The sequence below is a fragment of the Gadus morhua genome, chromosome 3 (genome assembly GCF_902167405.1).
Source record: "Gadus morhua chromosome 3, gadMor3.0, whole genome shotgun sequence".
Classification (NCBI taxonomy): Eukaryota; Metazoa; Chordata; class Actinopteri; order Gadiformes; family Gadidae; genus Gadus; species Gadus morhua.
Genome location: NC_044050.1, coordinates 5,864,183 through 5,885,740, shown reverse-complemented (window position 1 = coordinate 5,885,740; position 21,558 = coordinate 5,864,183). Strand labels below are relative to the sequence as shown.

Below are 21,558 nucleotides of genomic sequence, written 5' to 3'. Positions count from 1 at the left end.
CATGAAATAGAACTGACTCGCTCGTTTGGTAGCTTGAGGCGGGCTGCTTCCAGAAATGCGTATCTTACTCAAAAAATCATGTACAGACATTTTTCAAAGTTTGTTTGCGTGTGGGAGCACCATATACCCACAACAACACCCCAAATCCCAGGAAAAGTGCTGTTTTCATAATATGTCCCTTTTAATGGACGAAAATCTTTCCTTTATTCCTCATGTAACACATTTGGTAAAGAAACTTATGCCGCTTTTCCACTGCATGGTACCAGCTCGACACGACTCGACTCGACTCAGCTCGCCTTTTTTGCGTTTCCACCGCGAAAACATGGTATCTGGTACCTGAAGTGGCTGCTTTTTCTAGTACCGCCTCGCTCTAGGTTCCAAGCGGCTGAGCCGATGCTAAAAGGTGACGTCGGCAGACGGCCGGCCACTGATTGGCCAGAGAGTGTGACGAAGTCACGAGAGCGACATGGCAACCATGCTGGTAACAGCCATAGCAGCGCCGCAGCCAACATATTCCACTTCTTCAACATGCCAGCTAATAATACGAACACGAATACCATCGCATCGATGTTCTCCATTGTTGTTATGTGGGTTCTGTCCATGTGTGGGTTACGTAGATGTTGTTTGGGTCGCGTACAAAAATACGTCACGGCCCTTTCGCGCAGCCGACCCCGCCCACGTCCCGGAGGTACTATTTGCGGTGGAAAAGGACCCGCGCTGCTACCGTGTCGAGTCGTGTCGTGTCGAGTCGAGCTACATGTGCGGTGGAAAAGCGGCATTAGAGTCAACCTAGGTTGCTATTTTAGAAATAAGGCTTGTTTTAATTTCAAAACTAGAAAATCGATCATTCAGCATTTCGATTCATAACAGAAGCTGGCTACAATACACACCACTGCAACTTGTACAGTTTATGGATGCCACTATCAATACGCAGACAACGAAATTGGTTCATTTAAATTTACATAGCAGCTATTGGACTATTGTCATTATATTTATCGGTGTTCTCATTGGCAACAAACAATAGATATAACCTCAGGTCTAACAATAGCATACTTCTTAATGTGCCTACTGTTCCCTCTGAACTTGGTAAGATGGCCTATCGTTATAATGCCCCCTGAACTTGGAATGCACTACAAAAAAACCGTAATATGTTCATCCCCCTTTCTGATTTTAAATGATGCATTGCAATGACTTTACATTACCAATGTTAATGTGTCTAGGTTGTCTTTTATAGCCCGCATATGTTTCCTGTTTGGTTAATTGTGTTTAAGTTTTTATGTGTCTTTTTTTGTCCAGGGCTCAGTTGTAAAAGAGACTACTGTTTCAGTGTGACTATCCTGGTAAAACAAAGGATAAATAAAAAAAAACTCTCCATGAACGATTTTTAGCATTGAAAATAAATATGTTGGGACAATATGTGACAAAATACCTGTGCTATGATTACTTTAAAGGGGACCTATTATGCTTTTTCGACTTTTATGACCTATAAACGTTGTTCTCCCATAAAGACTCGATCACTGATAAGTATGAACAGGATTTATTTAAATAACGACATGGGAATATTTTGCATGGTAAATCTTTGGCATGAGCCTGTCACTGATCCAGGGTGACGTGCGGACTCGGCGTATCCTGCCAGGACTAGCAGGGGCGGAGCCTTCCCCTGGACAAGTAGACTGAGGCCGACCTGGTGGTGGTGGGGTGGATGGAGGTGCGTCGAACGAAGACCTGAGCAGCAAAGACATATGTTAGACTACTCTTTATAGAGCAGGTGTAGGCAGGTGATTGGTAGCTGGTGATTGGTGGCCGGCCGCGCGTGATTTGAGTCCTCCTGGTAGAACTACCAGCAAGCTTAACATTTCTCCCATAAAGACTCGATCACTGATAAGTATGAACAGCATTTATTTAAATAACGACATGGGAATATTTTGCATGGTAAATCTTTGGCATGAGCCCCGTCACTGATCCAGGGTGACGTGCGGACTCGGCGTATCCTGCCAGGACTAGCAGGGGCGGAGCCTTCCCCAAAAGAGAGGACGTAGGCCTACGCCGGAAATAGGTGAAAACTCGGCATGTCCTGCCGGGACTGGCAGGGGCGGAGCCGACCCCAAAAATAGAATAGCGAAAGGGGGTAATGAGACCATACATACCCGCGTAGAAGAAGTGGACAAGGATCTATACTGCTTCTGGAAGATAAAAGGCATACCCAATATACGACATATTAAGAGTCAATCATACATACCGTAAAACGATAAGCTTAAGACCGTCAGCGAGATCGATGAATCACAGAAAAAGAAGTTGACTTAAAATACCTCAGCGAGATCAATTAAAATTTAGAGCACTCTGCAGCTGTTACGCAGCGAGCCACGAGTGCTTTCGTGCTGTACCAACTGCCGTGGTCGATTCACTCTCCGGGGTCGCTGCGTGACCTGAGTGCTTACGCGTTGAACCACCGATGTGGTCAACGAACTCACAAGTGCCCTTGATGTGCCACCGACGTGGTCACGCACTCACCGGTGTTGCTGCAGCAAATAGTGAACTTCCATGTTGAACACCGACGTGATCAATGAACTCACGAGTGCCCTTGCTGTGCCACCGACGTGGTCACGCAGTCACCGGTGTTGCTGCAGCAAATATTGTGTACTTCCGTGTTAAACACCGACGTGTTCAATGAACTCTGAGTGCCCTGCACTTGAGTGTTTGATATTATGCCACCGACGTGGTAATTAAAGGTGCATGTGCCCGAGTTGTGCCCACCGACGTGGTCAACGCACTACCGGGGTTGCTGCAGCGAACGTGGAGTTCTGTGTTGTACCGCACCGACGTGCGCAACGAACTCACGAGTGCTTGAGTTGTTCCCACCGACGTGGGCAACGCACTCACCGGGGTTGCTGCAACGAACGTAGAGTTCTGTGTTGTACCGCACCGACGTGCGCAACGAACTCACGAGTGCTTGAGTTGTTCCCACCGACGTGAGCAACGCATTCACCGGGGTTACTGCAGTCAAACCATGAGTATTAGATAACGTGCCACCGACGCGGTCATACTCACGAGCGCCCGAGTTGTTACCACCGACAAGGTCAACGCACTCACCGGGGTTGCCGCTGCAACCTTGAGTTTTATTTTCCTATGTACGCCACTGACGTGACAGCGAACTCAAGAGTGTTTTCTAGATGATCCACCGACGTGGTCACACTCGCCGGGGTTGCTGCAGGTTAACCTGAGTTATGAAACCGAATTTTGCTTTATGAATTTAGTACCTGATAACCACCACCGCCGGTAGTTGCAAATAGTGTTGCTTTTGGCAATGAAAATTATGACTAAGAGTCGTCATCAACAAACCTTTATCGCGTGAGAAAAACGAGACTGGACGCAACGTGGATGCTGGGCATGTGACAATAGCAGTGATTAAATGCATAGTACAATATAGTTGGCGAATAAAACAAGACAAAGTGTTTTACGAAAATAAGACTGCTAAAATGTCTCTTCATTTTCGTTGACCTAAACTAGGCGATAAAGACTTATAACGTTATTTTGTTCAACTGGAACTTCAACTGTTCCAGACATAACATCAATTTTCAACCATTTACCTTATTTAACAAAACTACGCACTTGTAACTTCGATAATATCTAAATGGAATTACGATAACACTGGAAAGAGTATGAATGTAACTAAAACTAATAAAAACTAAAATGACAGCTTGACACAAGACTAGACCAACACTAGAAAGGAAACAGGCCACCAAAAACAGCTATGGTTGCAAACGTGTAAAACCTGTCTTAACCGACGTTAGAGAGCATCGTGTGCGCTTGAAGAAAGAACCTTGAATTCGAACGGATGTAGGACGTCGAGTTCTGTGTTGTACCGCACAGACGTGTGCAACGAACTCACGACTAGTGCCTGAGTTGTGCCCCAGTTGTGCGTTGACGTGGTCAACGCACTCACCGGGGTTACTGCAGTCAACCATGAGTAATAGATAACGTGCCGCCGACGTGGTCATAGTCACGAGTGCCCGAGTTGTTACCGCTGCGCTTTGGTCAACGCACTCACCGGGGTCGCCGCTGCGAACCTTGAGTTTTATTTTTTCCATGATATGCCACCAACGTGACACCGAACTCAAAGAGTGTTTTCTAGATGATCCACCGACGTGGTCAAACTTGCCGGGGTTGCTGCAGGTTAACCCTGAGTTATATAGCCGAATTTTGCTTTATGAGTTTAGTACCTGATAACCACCACCACCACCAGTAGTTGCAAATAGTGTTGCTTTTGACACCGAAAATTATGACTAAATCTCGTCATCAACAAACCTTTTTCGCGTGAGGAAAACAATGCTGGTCATATGACAATAACTATAATTAAATACGTAGTGCAATGTTGTTGGCGAATACAAACGAGACTGAAAGTGTTTTACAAAATAAGACTGCTAAAATGTCTTCATTTCCGTTGACCTAAACTAGGCGATAAACTGTAATAACGTTTTGTCCAAACGGAACCTCAACTGTTTAAGACATAACATCAATTTTCGACCGTTTACCTTATTTAACAAATCTACGCACTTGTATCTTTGAATACCTAAACGGAATTTCAATATGTTGCATATTCTTGAAGAAAGTTGTCCAATCCCGGGATGCTTTTAACTGACTTCATTTATTATAAAGTCGGCATGTTTCGGTATGGTAACGGAAGCTTAACGGAGGGAATTGTATCTTAAGCCTGCCACACACATAAAGATTTTATAAATCTCAACCGATTTTTTATCTGTGAGAGACCCCACACATTAACATTAACATTAACAGTTTTGATCGTATTGTGTGTGGTGTCCTGCGATATTCCAAACACAGCACACCACACACATAAAGATTTGTCTTCAGACGCACTAGAATCTTGTCCCTCAAGCAAGAAATCTCGCGTGAACAAACGTGATCTGACGTAGTACTCTGACTGACCTGTGGGGGCAGTCACACCAAAAATAGTCATTGAACTAACTACAAGAAGAAGTGAAGAAGAGCGAGTGTAAACCGGTGTAAACTCATGGAGGACCAGCTGGATACCGACTGCATGATGGTGGTTTTGGGATTAATCCTAACTGAAAAATCCCAAAGCAAAAGAAAGAAGAGACTTTCCATATCGGAGGTCCATCTAACTTTAACTGTCTTCGCCATATTGGTGGTATTCAGGGATATCGTAGCCATGGAGATAGCTCATTATAATTCCGTGTTCAGTCAGCTCGCTCTTTATTGGTTAAATTCAATATTACGTCACGTTGGAGACTCCCGATTGTCGGCTTCCCCCCCACACAAGACGATTTGACACCACAACGTTCTCCGCCGATAATCGTAAATATTGAACATGTTTAATACTTACGATTATCGGCGCCGACTGATTTCGGAGCCGATTGTCGGCCGAATTTCACTCTTAACACACCACACACTACAAGAGAATCTTATAAAATAATCTTAAGAGCTTAAGATAATCGGGCGATGTCTGTCCGTGATCGGAAGGGGGAAAATCGGGGCAAAATCAGCCCGATTATCTTTATGTGTGTGGCAGGCTTAACGCGTGTGAGAGGAAAATACCGTGATCTGCTTAGGCCCGGGGTGGCTCTCTGCCGTCTACCTATTGATCTCTGGCCTCTCGAGTTCGAAACCACCCGCTAGAGAGGACGTCAAGTGGGCGTGGCCTAGTGGGCGTGGCCGGGGTGACGTAAAGGCTTCGGCTCCTTCTGTGGTGGAGCAGCCTTCAATAAGGTCTTGCTCCCCTTGTGGCTATGTGAGAGAAATGCAGCTTCTTAAAATACTTATCACGTATCACTAGAAAGAGTATGAACGTGTCTAAACTAATAAAAACAAAAGTAACACCTTGACACAAAGACTAAAACTAGAATGGAAACAGGCCGCCAGAAACAGCTGTAGTAGCAAACGTGATAAACCTGCCTTAACCGACGTTAGAGCATCGTGTGCGCTTGAAGAAAAAAACATGAATTCGACCGGATGTAGGATTCGTAAGCTGTGGAAGACCGCCTTCCCAGCCGTTTGATAGACGCGACCGGCAACCCTTGTTCAGCGGCTGTGGTTGCCGCTCCAATCCGGAAGGAGTGGCCAATGTAGAGGGGAGATGCTGGGCCGCACCCTTCTACCACCGTCGCGAGATTGACTCTGAACCACCCTTTAGTCATTGGCAGGCCGCAAATAAACAGGTGATTCGGGGACGTGCGTTGCCGAAGCTTGAGATAAAGGAACATGGAAGCGTAAGGACAGAGAGTTGTTGATTATTGAAATGATAATAGTAACAGCTAGGCTATCGCTTTTAGATGAAAAATACCTTGCAGAGAAGGCGACATCAGGGAAAGTCAGGCCCCTTGTAGGGGAAAAAGTCTGAGTAGGAGACGTGTACGCATTTGCGCATAAACCCAAGAACGCATAAACCCGAGAACGCCTGAACCCGTAGAACGCCTGAACCCGTAGAACGCCTGAACCCGTAGAACACCTGAACCCGTAGAACACATGAACCCGTAGAACACATGACCCCGTAGAACACATGACCCCGTAGAACACATGACCCCGTAGAACACATGACCCCGTAGAACGCTGTGAGAAACACTGACTCGAGTAATATGTTAAAATAAGGATGAAAACTCCCAGAGAGAGCACGCTAATCTATTCAAAATATCGAGTGAGTTGTCGAGTGGCCAACACACATAAATAATTGTAATACACCAAAATTGTTAACTGACATACATGGCTTAACAAGCAAATGAAAAATTAAATACCCCGTGTAGGGGAAAAAGTCTGAGTAGGAGACGTGTACGCATGGACGCATGAACGCATGAACCCGAGAACGCATGAACCCGTAGAACTGTGAGAAAACACTGTCTCGAGTAATATGTTAAAATAAGGATGAAATCTCCCAGCTCTGAGAGAGCACACTAATCTTTTTGAAATATCGAGTGAGTTGGAGTGGCCTACACGCGTAAATAATTGTAATAGGCCTACACCAACATTGTTAACTGTCATACGTAGCTAAACGAGCAAATGAAAAATTAAATACCAACGCGACTGAAGCTATTAACAATAAGACTATAAATAATATATAAAATGATACCATAATGTACCTGTTCTTTGTCTTTGGATCTTTTGAATGATATGTGAATCGCATTGCGAGCAGAGGAACGTGAGAGTTAGTGAGCAGCAGCTGAACCAATCTAAAAGGCCCTTCGTCAATAAAAACCTTTTAGTAATAATCAGTTACCACGGTGCCTAAAACCCATCAACTTCATTCATGTTAAAGTGAAGGGAAAAACCTCAGACACAAGGAGTTAACCGAACAGTGCACGGTATAAAGATAATTATGAACCTTTGATTGCGAACGTAGAGTTCTGTGTTGTACCACACCGACGTGTGCAACGAACTCAACGAATTCAACCGGATGTAAAATCCGTATGCTGTGGAAGACCACCTTCCCAGCCGTTTTGACGCTGCTTTGTTATCGCAAAACATGGTTATACGTTAACGCCGCCATGCTTTGCCCCACAGAACGCTAGCTGCTACGATAGGGTAAAGCTCGAACAGCGCAGACGACTCTGACCCGAGGGCGAACGTACCAGCTTCGACTGGCCATCCCTCAGCAACCATTGCCCTTGGAAGAAACCCCCTAACCCAACCGAGGGAGCCGCATCCTGAAGCTGGACTGGTAGAGCTGTGAGAGAAAATACGCTGCGGGGGCTAACGCGGGGACTGCAGTAACCATGATAGCAGGGCACGTGCCAGGTGCGTAGCCTGTGAAGGCGGAGGAAGCCGAGCCTGATGGTTGCTGGAAGTAGAAAGGCGCCGTGGTGACCGACGACAGCGGGTTGGGGGCCTGGACCCGTCCGGGAGTTCCGCATGGCGTTTCGACGGCGTCCATCCTGGCGCCAATGCTTTGCACCAACTCGGCGAGGGTTTGTAGAACCAGGCGGATGTCCGTGTTGGGAACTTGTTGGTGGTGTTGTTGAGGATACCGGGGACCGAAAAGAACGGCTTTCTGCGCTCGCTTGCCGGGACCAGAAGTAGTAGGCGGACCAGCACGAATCCGAAGTTATGACCTCTTGGTATGTATTAACCGACGTAGCAACTAAGCGACGAGATATGCGAGATAATCAAAAGCACAGTAAAGCAGCAGCATGCGTCGAACGAAGACCTGAGCAGCAAAGACATATGTTAGACTACTCTTTATAGAGCAGGTGTAGGCAGGTGATTGGTAGCTGGTGATTGGTGGCCAGCCGCGCGTGATTTGAGTCCTCCTGGTAGAACTACCAGCAAGCTTAACATTTCTAATGATTGATAGTCATGTTTAACCATACTAAAGTGTCAAATAATCACGTACATGCATTTCAACGTATTCCCTGCTGCTGACAGACTGGGGTGGCTGTGCAGAGCGCTAAACACTCGAGACAACGTTTGCGATTCACTTGTTCACATTTCCGGGAAATCATCTACGTAGAGGCATTCCTGCCGCGCCCCCATATGCCTGGTCAAATCTGCCCGCGCGCGCGCTTCAAGGAAGGTAAGCAATCACAACGGAGTTGGGTTGGCAGGAGGGGGGCGAGGGGGCGGAGAAAGACAAAACCGAGCGTTGACAGAGAATGCTGAAAGCGCCCAGATGAGAGGAGTTCCCCGAAAATCTACATTGTTTTTTGTGCATGGTTAAACATGACTATCAATCATTATAACAACGTTTATAGGTCATAAAAGTCATAAAAGCATAATAGGTCCCCTTTAGTAAATACAATTCGGGGGAAATAATAGGTTTTATGTATCAAAAAATCTATAAAAGGATTTACCATTACCATTACAATCCTATGCATACCATGCACTTTTATCTGCAGATATAAGTGCAGGCTATTTTTACATATTGTTTCTCCTGATCAGTTATTATCCAATGCTGTTCATTGTAGGGGCTAGAGAGCCTATTGATTAATTAAATATGCAGTGTTTGGAAAGTTCACTTTCTACTTGAACTAGTTCAAAGTTCAGTTCCCAAATTTTAAAATGACCTAGTTCAGTTAAACGTTTATAATTCAAAATGTTGAACTAAGTTCACATTTCCAAAAATGAACTAGTTCATAGTTCTTTTTTTCAATATGTTGCTGTGAGCAATTATTTGTTTACGGTATTTTGGACATTGAGCCCCCTTTCTGGTTTGTCTAGGATGAAACAGAAATACAGTTTATATCGTGTTTTATGCATATTAAGGGCATTATGTAAATCTTTGGGTTACTTAACGTAATCGCTGGTTCTTTGATAACAGAGTCAGGTGTTTCACTATGGGAATCGCCTAGGCGTGACTTACTACTGGAAGCTCCAATTGCACCACGTCTGTCCTTGACAGACAGGTCGAACTGTGCCACAGGGTCCCACCCCCTGCACCTATACAGTCGACCTGCCCTCCTCAAATCATTCCATACCGGTTTCTATCCGTGTAAATGCAAGGAGGGACGTGTTGGTGAAACACCTCACTCTGTTATCAAAGAACCAGGGATTACGTTAAGTAACCCAAAGTTATTTTTCTAACTTCGCTCACTGTTTCACTATGGGAGATATAGACCACTCCCGTATTGCATATGTCTCCCGAAGCCATGCAAATTCAGCCAGGCAGCAAATATCACTTTGAGTCTGGTGAGATCGTCTCCAGCACGGCTTGAGAAACAGAAGGCCCTGAGACCTCCAGCCTATAAAACCTAACAAAGGTGTGAGGCGTAGCCCAGCTCGCCGCAGCACAACTGTCACGCACCGACACTCCCCTGAATAAGGCCCATGAAGCAGCCATACCCCTTGTGGAGTGGTCCCTCAAGCCAAGCAAGAGATATAGCCTCTACAATCCAGGGGGATAGCCTCTGGCGGGACAAAGGCTTGCCTCTATGGGGAGTGGCCCAAAACACGAACAGTTGATCCCCTTTCCTAAAAGCAGCTGACCGACTCACATATACATGTAGGGCCCGCACTGGGCATAATGTATTGAGTCTCTGCTCCTCCGCAGAGGAGAACGGAGGCGGGTGAAATGCAGACAGTTCCACCGTGAGACACCTATAGTTTGACTCAACCACCTTAGGCACAAAAGCCGGATGGAGCCGCAGGCAGACCTTGGAGATCCCCGGAGCAAATTGCAAGCAGGAAGGACTGATAGACAATGCCTGTAAATCACTGACACGCTTAGCTGTGGTTAAAGCTAAGAGCAACACTACTTTCAGCGACACAAATTTCATCCGCACCGCCTCCAAAGGCTCAAACGCGTGATGAGACAGGGCATCCTGTCCATGGGCCTGGAAACTGGAAGCTTGCTACGCGCCCCCTTCATGAAGCGACAAACCAATCGATGCTGCCCTGCAGGCTTATCCCCAAAACCAACATGACAAGCTGAGATGGCCGCCAAGTACACTTTAAACGTGGAAAAGGCCTTACCCTTTCCAATAATCCACAGTAGGTCCACCGAGGAACACTGATATGGAATGGCGTGCCTCGAGTCGCACCAGTCCTCAAAAACCCGCCACTTACTGCTACTGTAGAGCCGGCGAGTGGAAAGGGCCCTTGCATTCTGAATAGTGTCAACGACCTGTGCAGGCAGGCTTGCCGCATTCAAGTTCCACCTCTCACGGGCCAAGCCCAGAGCGCTATGCGGTCCGGGTGCGGATGGTAAATCTCCCCGCCCGATTGGAAGAGGAGATCCCTGCGCAGGGGAAGGGGCCATGGGTCGCCCGCCAGGAGTTTCCGTCACCCAATGTTTGGATGGCCACCGCGGCGCTATCAGGATTAGCGACAGGCTCTGTTCTCTCACCCTGGCTAGCGTGGGGGAGATTAGGCTGAGAGGGGGGAAGGCATAAAGCAGCACGTTTGGCCATGGATGGGCCAACGCATCTACCCCTAGGGGAGCCTTTACGTCTGACAGGGAGAAAAACAACGGGCACTGAGTGTTTTCCCGCGAGGTGAAGAGATCTACGGCTGCCAAGCCGTATCTCCACCATATTTGTCCCACAACCTGTGGATGAAGAGTCCATTCCCTGTACAGGGGGCTTCCTCTGGACATAAGATCTGCTCCTCTGTTCAGGACCCCCGGTACATGCGTCGCCCGAAGGGACAGGAGTCTGGTGCTGCTCAACAAGATAATTTCTCGAGCTAACTCGTGTAGTTTCAGTGAGCGAGTGCCGCCCTGCCGGTTGATGTATGCCACTACAGTGGAATTGTCTGTCATTACCAAGACATGGCGGCCCTGGATAAATTGTAGGAAGTGTTTTAGAGCAAGGAACACTGCCCAAAGTTCTAGGAGGTTTATGTGAGCCTGAGCTAGATTATGGCTCCAGGTGCCGTTCACTGCTCTGCCCATCATTGTCGCACCCCACCCTGACAAGGGCGCGTCCGTTGTCATGGTTACGCTGGACGACACCGCCCCAAGCGGGACGCCCACTGTCAGAACCGTGCGCACCGACCATGGGCGGAGAGCGGTAACACACGCTGGTGTTACTTTCAGCTTGCGATTCAGGTGGTGACGGGAGCACAGGCGTAGTGCTGCGACCCAGCGCTGAAAATCTCTCATCATCAGAAGCCCCAAATGTACTATTGATATCACCGAAGCCATAAGGCCAAGTAGGCGTAGGCACAACCTGAACGATACGGTCTCTCCCTGCCTGAAGAGGGAGAGACACTGCGTTAGAGACATTAGTCTCCTCTCTGATAGCATAGGATGTTCCCCGCAATCTATCAATCTTTAAAAATATTTAAACTTTGACGCGACATTCGCGTGATGACAGCCAATCAGCGTTCAACAGCGTGGCCACTGAGTGACATGTACAACGTAACAGCCAATCAGCTTTCAACCGGCCAACTCAGTGCAGTGCAGTCCGGGGTGAACTGCAGCATGGAGGTGAAAGTGATTGTTGCTGTTTGCTACTCCCGGGGCTCTATATAGTATACAATATAATTAGAGCTGTCAAGCGATTAAAATATTTAATCGTGATTAATCGCATTAATGTCATAGTTAACTCTAATTAATCGCGATTAATCGCAAATTATTTTTCTATGCTAAATATCCCTTGATTTTTTTGTCCCATAATTCTTCTCATTTTAATTCTCTTATCAACATGGTGAAGTGCATCGGCTGGCCTTGTGCAAATGATTTTTTATTGATAACAACATTGGCATATACACTGATCAAAACAGGACGATACAAAAAAAGAGCCTATAGTGCAATTAAACGACTGCTTTGAACAAATGTCATTTGAACATAGCAGTCAGGCTACTGCTTCTTTGTTTTGAGCCAAAGAAAAAAAAAAAAAAAAAAAAAACTTTTTTTTTTTTTATAAAATAATTGCGTTAATCGCGCGATAAAAAATTGAACGCCGTTAAATTTGGTTTGCGTTAACGCCGTTAATAACGCGTTTAACTGACAGCTCTAAATATAATATAATTGTACATATAATATCACGGCCAAAAGCTCTGTGCGCCTCCGGGGGCCGTAGCGCGGGGAGCTCTCGTAGGAATTGGGCTTCTCGGGGTTTGTTTACTGGCGTTGCCTCTTCCGTGGTCATTACAATATTATGAATATGGGTTCTCCGACGTCTCAAACAAAGAGGGGAACATTGGACCCGGGGAACATAGACACGCTCCCGCTAGCTACGGGAGCGCTCCCGTTAGCTACGGGAGCGCTCCCGTTAGCTACGGCCATCCGGAGGCGCACAGAGCTATTGGCCGTGATATTATATATACAATTATATTATATTATATACTATACAGAGCTTCGGGAGTCGCAAACGGCAAAAATCACTTTCTCCTCCATGCTGCAGTTCACCCCGGACTGCACTGAGTTGGCCGGTTGAACGCTGATTGGCTGTTACGTTAAACATGTCACTCAGTGGCCACGCTGTTGAACGCTGATTGGCTGTCATTACGCAAATGTCGCATCAAAGTTTAAAGGCCCACTATGCAACTTTTTTAGCCAAAATGACATTAATTATGCTGGTTGAGAGTTATTCTGATGGTTCTGCAACCATTTCTGGGTCGTTTGGTGGGAGTGTCATTGCCCCATGTCGCCTCTCCAAGGAAAAAGCGCATATGCAACTTGCTCTGTTCGGACCGACACAATCCGGATGTGACGCAGCGGAAGTATCCAATCGCGCCTCGAAAATGTAGTCAGATTGTAGTTTCGAAAATGCTTTACGGCACAGACACACACCCAAACATGGCACCGGCTAGATATAAACAGCCAGTTGCAAGGCAATTGTTGCATTCATCATGGATCAATCGACTGATAAGGGACCCAAGAGGCGACTGTCGGTTGAACAAAAGAAAGAATGGACCAGAAAAGAGACCAGACACGAAAGGGGAAAAGGGGAACTATGCAACTTTTTTGGCTTGATTTACCATAATATAACAGGCTAAGAGTCATTGCGATGGTTCTATTATACATTTTTGTTCGATTGTTCGTTGTTTCGACTCCCCCTTGCGCAGCTTGGCGGGGAAAGGGAGTATGTTTCTGCCGACGACCCGCCGCCCACTCTGGCGGGAGTCTCGGGACTCGCGAAGTAACAAATTGCTTTACGGCATAGACCCCCAAACACGGAACCGGCTCGATATAAACACAAGTAACTAAGGGATTGTTGCATTTCATCATAGATCAGCCGATTAAAAAGAGACAGAGAAACCAAATGTCGGAACAGAAGAAGAGAAAAGGGAGACTGACCGACAGAGAGGCCAGACACGAGTAACCGTTGGGCAAGCTTTTCAGGAATAGCTTGACCTGAAAGAAAAAGAGGACTGCAAATCAGACGCCGACTTGGCCGTGTTGCTTTTGAAATTGAAAGTACCCTTGGGTGAACTTTGTCTTCGTGGTATTCTTGATGTTGATAGTCTCTGTACAAATGTGTTTGCTCAACCATTTTGTGGTGAGCCCTGTACAAATGTGTTTTCTCAACCGTTTTGTTGTGAGCCCTGTATGTTTCTAGCTTGCTTGGTTGCAACCATGGAAACGCCTTTGTTTCCATGGGTGTTTTGCTGTTCGTCTGTCTCGTACCCCAGATACAGGCTGAATCCCCGAATCCAGGTTCTTGTTTATTTAGATTATTATGTTGGCCAACACTCTTACACTGATTATTCTGTTCAACCTAAGATAAAACAATTATAATCTAGGATATAAATTCTCCCCGTCAACTATAAAAAAGGATGGATCGATGTTTATTGCAATACAAATACACCATTTTAAAAATTGATAACCTTGTCTACACTTTATGAACATCTACTTCGGACATGGCTCCACGCATTCACCGGCTTCTTTGAAAACAAATGCACACATGGCTCGCGTAGAAGTGCATGGGGAAGGGTCGTCAACGAGTTTTTACGACAGTGTTGTAAAATATCTACTACGAAGCTGTAGGCGCTGTGTAGAGAAAACTGCGTGCCAAACCAAGAAAACAGCTTTTTTAACTTTGCCTTTATTTTCTATTTTAATACTAAAATGCCTTTTTAACTTTCTATTTTACTCATCTCTTTGCATATGTTTTCTTTTACTTATCTATAATTGTATTTTATTGTATGACAATGTTTATATGTGAAGCACTCTGAGTCTGCCTTGTGTATGTAAAGTGCTATATAAATAAAGTTGCCTTGCCTTAATGGAGTAGTAAGGGTAAAATAAGGTTATACAGAAGAAGGAATTAATATGTGTCTAATAATTACTAATAAAGGGCCACTATGCTACTAATAGGCATATTAATAAGCACCTAGTTAATGGTGAATATGTGTACCTTAATATACATTTTTAAGTATTCAAACATCTCTTTGAATGCTTAAATCTACTTAAATCTACCCAATCCCAGACCAATCTAGCTTGGTCTGGGATTGGTGTCTGCCTAGTCCAATGCTTCGAAGATGTGAGACGAAAGACTATCAGGCAGGAAGAACAGTGTTTGTTTTTTCCTGCTTCTACAGACGACTCCGAAAACAGTTATGGTTTCTGCACACAGTCCAACCTGCAATGCTACATATAGACACAGGCAAAAGAAAAGAACACCATGAAAACATTCACACACGGGAAACCACACACATGCATGCGCACAAAGGCATGTAGATGCACATAACCTCATGATGAACAACAACAGACTAAATGTAAAGTCCATGCACACACTATGTTGAACAGGATGGGGGAGATGAGAAAGAGATCAAACGAACCTTGCACAAGGGTTTTCTGTGAAAGTACAAAAGCCTTTGCTTATTCAATAGCTTCATGACATGATCCAGGGTTTACTGCAACCGGTCAGCCAGTGATTTGTGTTCCAGGACAATATTTAGGTCACAGCTTGCCAAATTGCCATAGGGTAGGGGTTTCATTCCCTCTGGTGCCAGCCATGCTAAGAACATATGAAAACATATGGTTGTAAAACTGTTTGGATTAAAGATTTAATTTAATTGAATAATATTGAGCAAATGCTAACAGAATATTTCTGTATTATTGGTGGGTATATGAAGTTATTAAGAAAGTCATTTCATTGCTATAACTACGATTTTGGAGTATGGAAACTATTATATCAATGAACATTTATTGTAATCTAATCTTGAAAGATAAGGAAATTCAGGTCACCTCAGCCCATGAAAATGTTTTTGATGTTCTAACAGTCAAACCTCACCTGACACGCTGATATAAATAACCTCAACATTTTCCACAAGGCCAGCCAATCACAAGTTGTTTTCATCTTTCCGCCTGTCGGTCAAATGCACGTCTCAAGAATGTTTCAAATGTCCTCTACTCAACGGATCATCACCATGAGCTGGATGTATGTCTTTCTACCCATCGTCTGGGGTAAAATATTAATCGCCAATATTTATTTAATATTCAATATACACAAGTTGTATATGTTGTACAGTAGGCCTAATATCTTGTTCAACAAAAACTTTTAATGATGGATTTCTATATTATTACTTATATATTTGAACACACATCATTCGATAGTGTCCATGTTGCTTCTTATTTCTTCATTCTGACTCATATTTTATATTTTTAATTCAAGGTGCTGTTGTGTCCTCTTACACAGCGGAGTTGACCGTGAATCCAGGAGAAAACGTTACTCTAAGCTGTGACTATAAACCATCAACTGGTGAAAATATTGTGTGGTACAGGAACTGTTCTCATGAGAATCAGCCCACTCGTATTCTGAGGTGGGATGAATTAAGAGAGAATAAAGACTCCAATTCATCCAAGGATCTGAATGTGATGTGGAACAATTCTTCAAAATCATACAATTTACTGATTAGGAACATCAGTGATTCTCACCTTGGTCTCTACTACTGTGGAACTGAAAAAACGGTTGTGATAGATGCAGACAAGATAGTTCAAAAAAAAACCCGCAGATATGGAAATGTGACCACAAGGATTTCATTTGGTAAGTTGACTCTGTAGATGTGTATAGCCATTAGAAAATGTAAGTACAAAAAATGCTCCATTGATATAAGGAAATCAGGTCAAAATCTTTTCAAGATGGGTCGATATTCTCATCGTAGATATTTGTGCCACTAACTAGATAAAAGATTTACCCTTACCGTTACAGTCTATACAAACCCTGAGCTTTTATCTCCAGATAAAAGTGCAGGATATTGGTACGTATTGTTTTATGTATAACTTGGTATCAGTTTATTGTACAGGGTAGAGATGATCGATTCATTAAATATGTATCATTGATTAGTTGATTTATTATTTTTCTATGACAATGGACTTTTTTTTGTGATTTCTGACAACATGCAGTATATATTAAATTGTGAAAGGGTAAAAACTAGCTCCAAGCTTTTTATTTAATATCTTTATATATAGATATACATCTAATATATATATATTCTATATAGTTTTTACCCTTTTACAAAGTAATATTTTGTATTGCTGCATGTGGTCATAAATAACTAAATATAGTTATCTATATATTTTTTTTTTTACAAATTTTAGTTAAGCCTCTTGATGCATGTGAAGACTGTGGAGAGTGCTGGAGGCTGCTGGTCATCCTATGTTCCTCCTGTGCTCTTCTCCTCTCCCTCCTCTCATTCTCGGTCGTCTACCTCTGTTGCAGAAGGAAAGGTAGCGTATATATCTCTGTTAACTGCCATCTTCTGTATCTTGAGAACACCTACGCTAGATATTGTTTTCTGTATGAGCAGTAACTGTCTCCCTGCGCTGGTTATGTGATGTAATATTGACTGTGTTTCTTTAAGATGAAGACCTCCACGTTGCTCAGGGAACACCCAGCAGTATTGATGTAACACCTATCAGGAACCAGGTAACGTATAGTTCATATACATTTCTGATGTAATGGTAGATCCAATGTATGGATTACATTTACATGCTTTAGTGGAGCGCTGTACAAAGATGTTGACTGAAGGCCGAATGAACAACAATGGACCCAATGTTCAGTGATAGTCAGGTGTTATAAGACGCAGTGAGAGAAGAACATTCAGAAGAGATTCATGTGATTCTTTAAGAGTCAAGAGTAGCTGCTTCCTGTAGAGTCGCCTCCCCAGGGTGTAACAAGGGAGACACACTTAAGCAGTGTTCAATAGTTTGATTTGAGACGGGAAACCAACTATTATGTTGATGATGTTATGGTAACGCAAAGTGTAATTTTTTTGATGATGCAATGGTTCTGCAGAGATAATGATGTAATAGTAATATTAATAGTTGTATCTCTCTCTATCAGGATGAGGATGGCCTGTGTTACGCTACACTGGATATCCCTTTACGTTCTCAGAGACCTAAAAAGAAGAGAGTCCAACCCTCAGAGTTCAGCACCTACTCAGCCATCAATACTAAGAGGATGTGACCATGACCAAGCCTTTTAATATAAATACAAGGGCTCTAATTCTTCAATATGACTTCAACTTTGTGCTTTCTAGAGGAGGTAGACTATATCATTTTCAGATTCACTCTCAATAAAATGCATGTGATGTTCTAAATACCATGTACTGTTTCCATATTGTTTGTCAATAGTATAAGTCCAATAATGCATTTTTGGCTATGTTTATTCACTACATTATCAGATATTGTCTGTTGTTCATTGTTTACTATGAAGTAAGATGGAGTGAACAGAAATGTACAAAGGACTCTTTTGTATCAGGTTATGATCTGGAGCTAGCTAAAGCTATTCTGCGTGGGTTGTCATTTTTGCTTGGCAGTCTCTACTCCTTGTCTTACAAGTAGGATGCTGGCAGCCTCTTAAACATCCCAAGAACACATCATTATAACAAAAATCCCTTTAACATTTTACAAAAAGGCTCCATTAATTTACCATTAATTAGCATTATTTATTATAGTAATACAGTTAATTAAGTCTTCATTCAAAAATTATTAAATCTATAAATATAGTGTTAAAGGAAAACAATGGGATTTCTTCAACCTGTACGGTTCTAAGGGACTAATACAGACAACAATATTTGATGGTCCAGTATTGAGCGAGAAGGTAAACCGGAAAAATGGGGAATCTACTATTTTCGAACACAGTGGAGAGGATCTTTATTGAGAATTAAAATGGTTTTCTTTACCTTTCGCCCTGAACTGTTTGTTATTGTGTCAAATCACGTCTTATTTAAACATAAGTCTAGCTTATTAAGAGTTTGGTTATTGCAAAAAGAGAACAGTGGATCCGTGAGTGAGAGCTGGAGAGAGATGGTTGTGTTAGACTACAGAAATTGTAGATTAGTGTTATCTAAAAGATTTGGTTGAACGAGAGTTGAGATGTAATGACAATTGGAAAATTCCCAGCAACAACAAGATTTCAGAAATCTCCATGAGCGAGACAAAAAATAACAGACCGGATGAAGTGAAAGGTAAAGAAAAATGTTTTATCTCTCTGTAGGGTTCCTTTCCATAATGTTGTCAGCCATGTGTAGCAGTCAGTCAGTGGCAAAAAGAAGCCCTTAAAGAGAACATCAATTGAGGGGCGCTTTTGCCCCAAAGATTAGCTTTGGGGCCCTACTCGCAGATACAGCTGAAGCTTCTTGCTCAATACTGGACATATTTTCAATTATTTTCTCTTCGACCTAAAATTATGAAAAAAAATAGGGTCCAAGTGGAGAAATGTATTTTTTTTGGTTGGTGAATTAAGCCTATTTCCTTTGCTGCTGGAACAATATTTTGATTCATGTTGACATCTTTAGTTTTCAATGATGAACCAGTGTGTGGCAATATAATCACAAAAAATACATAAAAAGGCAGAGAAAACTGCCAAAATATATTTAGCAATATGAAGGTTATTCATGAGGGCTGTTGTAAAATACAAGAGGTCTGCTAATTCAGTGGCTGAATAGACAGCAGCAAGTGTTGTGTTTTTCCAACCCGGTATCACGCGATTTCGTACTCATGCGCACAAACGTTATTAATCTATTGAATCGTGTCCCAGATTACGATTGTCCGACTTTTTAAGTGCTACACAGAACAAAATGTAAACCAATGCATTCTGAATGGGAGTGTTCTCCGACCATTGACGTGCTCCAGAAAACGAAACGAGAGAGAGAAAGAGAGAAAGGGAGGGACATAGAGAGAGAGCGAGAGAGAGAGAAGCTTCAGAAGGGGTGAGCGCAGATAGTACAGTGCACCCTCTAGTTATATATCTGTATATATTATTATCTAGTTATATATATGTCAACATTTCTGATTTGTAAGCAGACCACCTCAAAAACGACGTTAATTGTCGGAGAACGCTCCCATTCAGAAGGCATTGGTTTACATTTCGTTCTGTGCAGCACTAAAAAAGTCTTACAATCGTGATCTGGGACACGATGCGCACGGATTAACGTTTGTGCGCATGAGCAGGAAATCGCGTGATACCGGGTTGGTTTCTCAGCTACAGGATGCTGTTGTGGTTTTCCTGTCTACTTCTCATCAGTTAAGCATGTTCTCACGCTCCATCGTACCCTCACTCGCGAACAAGACCCCGAGGTACTTGAACTCCTTCACTTGGGCTAAGGACTAATTTCCTACCCGGAGTAAGCAATCCACCGGTTTCCTGCTAAGAGTCATGGCCTCAGATTTAGCGGTGCTGATCCTCATCCCAGCCGCTTCACACTCGGCCGCCAGCCGATCCAGTGAGTGCTGAAGGTCACAGACCGATGATTCAATGAGGACCACATCATCTGCAAAAAGCAGTGACGAGATCCTCAGACCACCGAACTGCAACCCCTCCCCACCACGACTACGCCTCGATATCCTGTCCATGTATATCACAAACAAGATAGGCTACAAGGCGCAGCCCTGGCGGAGACCAACACCCACTGAGAACGAAACTGACTGGCTGCCGAGGACGCAAACACAGCTCTCGCTTTGGGAGTACAGAGATTGGATGGCCCTGAGGAGAGACCCCCTTACCCCATACTCCCGCAGCACCTCCCACAGTTTCTCCCGGGGGACCCGGTCATACACCTTCTCCAGATCTACAAAACACATGTAGACTGGATGAGCATACTCCCAGGTCCCCTCCAGGATCCTTGCAAGAGTGAAGAACTGGTCCGTAGTTCCACGTCCGGGGCGAAAACCGCATTGTTCCTCTTCAATCTGAGGTTCGACGATCGGCCAAACCCTCCTTTCCAGCACCTTAGACTTTACCAGGGAGGCTGAGAAGTGTGATAACCCGGTAATTGGCACACACTCTCTGGTCCCCCTTTTTGAACCGGGGAACCACCACCCCGGTTTGCCACTCCTTTGGCACTGTACCCGACTCCCACGCAATGTTGAATAGGCGTGTCAACCATGACAGCCCCTCAACACCCAGAGCCTTAAGCATTTCTGGCTGGATCTCATCAATCCCTGGGGCTTTGCCACTGCGGAGATGTTTGACTACCTCAGTGACCTCCACCAGGGAAATTGTCGACGAAACACCATCAACCTCGAGCTCTGCCTCCAACATAGAGGGCATGTTATTCGGATTCAGGAGTTCCTCAAAGTGTTCCTTCCAACGTCCGACGACCTCCTCAGTTGAGGTCAACTGAGTCCCATCCTTACTGTACACAGCTTGGACGGTTCCCCGTTTCCCCCTCCTGAGGTGCCGGATAGTCTTCCAGAAACACTTTGGTGCCGACCGAAAGTCCTTCTCCATGGCTTCTCCGAACTTCTCCCACACCCGCTGCTTAGCCTCCGACACGGCAGCAGCTGCAGCCCTTCGAGCCTGTCGGTACCCTGCAACCGAGTCAGGAGTCCTCCAGGATATCATATCCCGGAAGGCCTCCTTCTTCAATCGGACGGCTTCCCTGACCACCGGTGTCCACCACGGTGTCCGAGGGTTACCGCCCCTTGAGGAGCCTAAGACCCTGAGGCCACAGCTAACCACCGCAGCTTCAGCAATGGAGGCTTTTAACACCGCCCACTCCGGCTCAATGCCCCCAACCTCCACAGGAATGCCAGAAAAACTCTGCCGGAGGTGTGAGTTGAAGATACCTAGGACGGGGGCCTCCTCCAGATGTTCCCAATTCACCCGCACTACTCGTTTGGGCTTACCAGGTCTATCCGGAAATGGTGGTCGGTTGACAGTTCCGCCCCTCTCTTAACCCGAGTGTCCAAAACATGCGGCC

General features: G+C 44.5%; 1 protein-coding gene across 2 annotated transcripts; it reads left to right on the top strand.

Moving 5' to 3' along the window:
* The first annotated feature begins 15,703 nt into the window (after nt 1-15,703).
* Nucleotides 15,704-17,944, top strand: LOC115541047 (uncharacterized). 2 transcript variants are annotated; one of them, XM_030352780.1, is made up of 5 exons: nt 15,704-15,791; nt 16,026-16,397; nt 16,952-17,080; nt 17,215-17,279; nt 17,697-17,944. In XM_030352780.1, exons 2-5 carry the CDS (start codon nt 16,229-16,231, stop codon nt 17,817-17,819), a joined length of 486 nt encoding a protein of 161 aa, XP_030208640.1. In that variant the 5' UTR covers nt 15,704-15,791; nt 16,026-16,228; the 3' UTR covers nt 17,820-17,944. The 2 variants fall into 2 exon arrangements, with proteins under 2 accessions (XP_030208640.1, XP_030208638.1); XM_030352778.1 differs by having other exon boundaries at nt 15,709-15,817.
* Nucleotides 17,945-21,558: the final 3,614 nt, after the last annotated feature.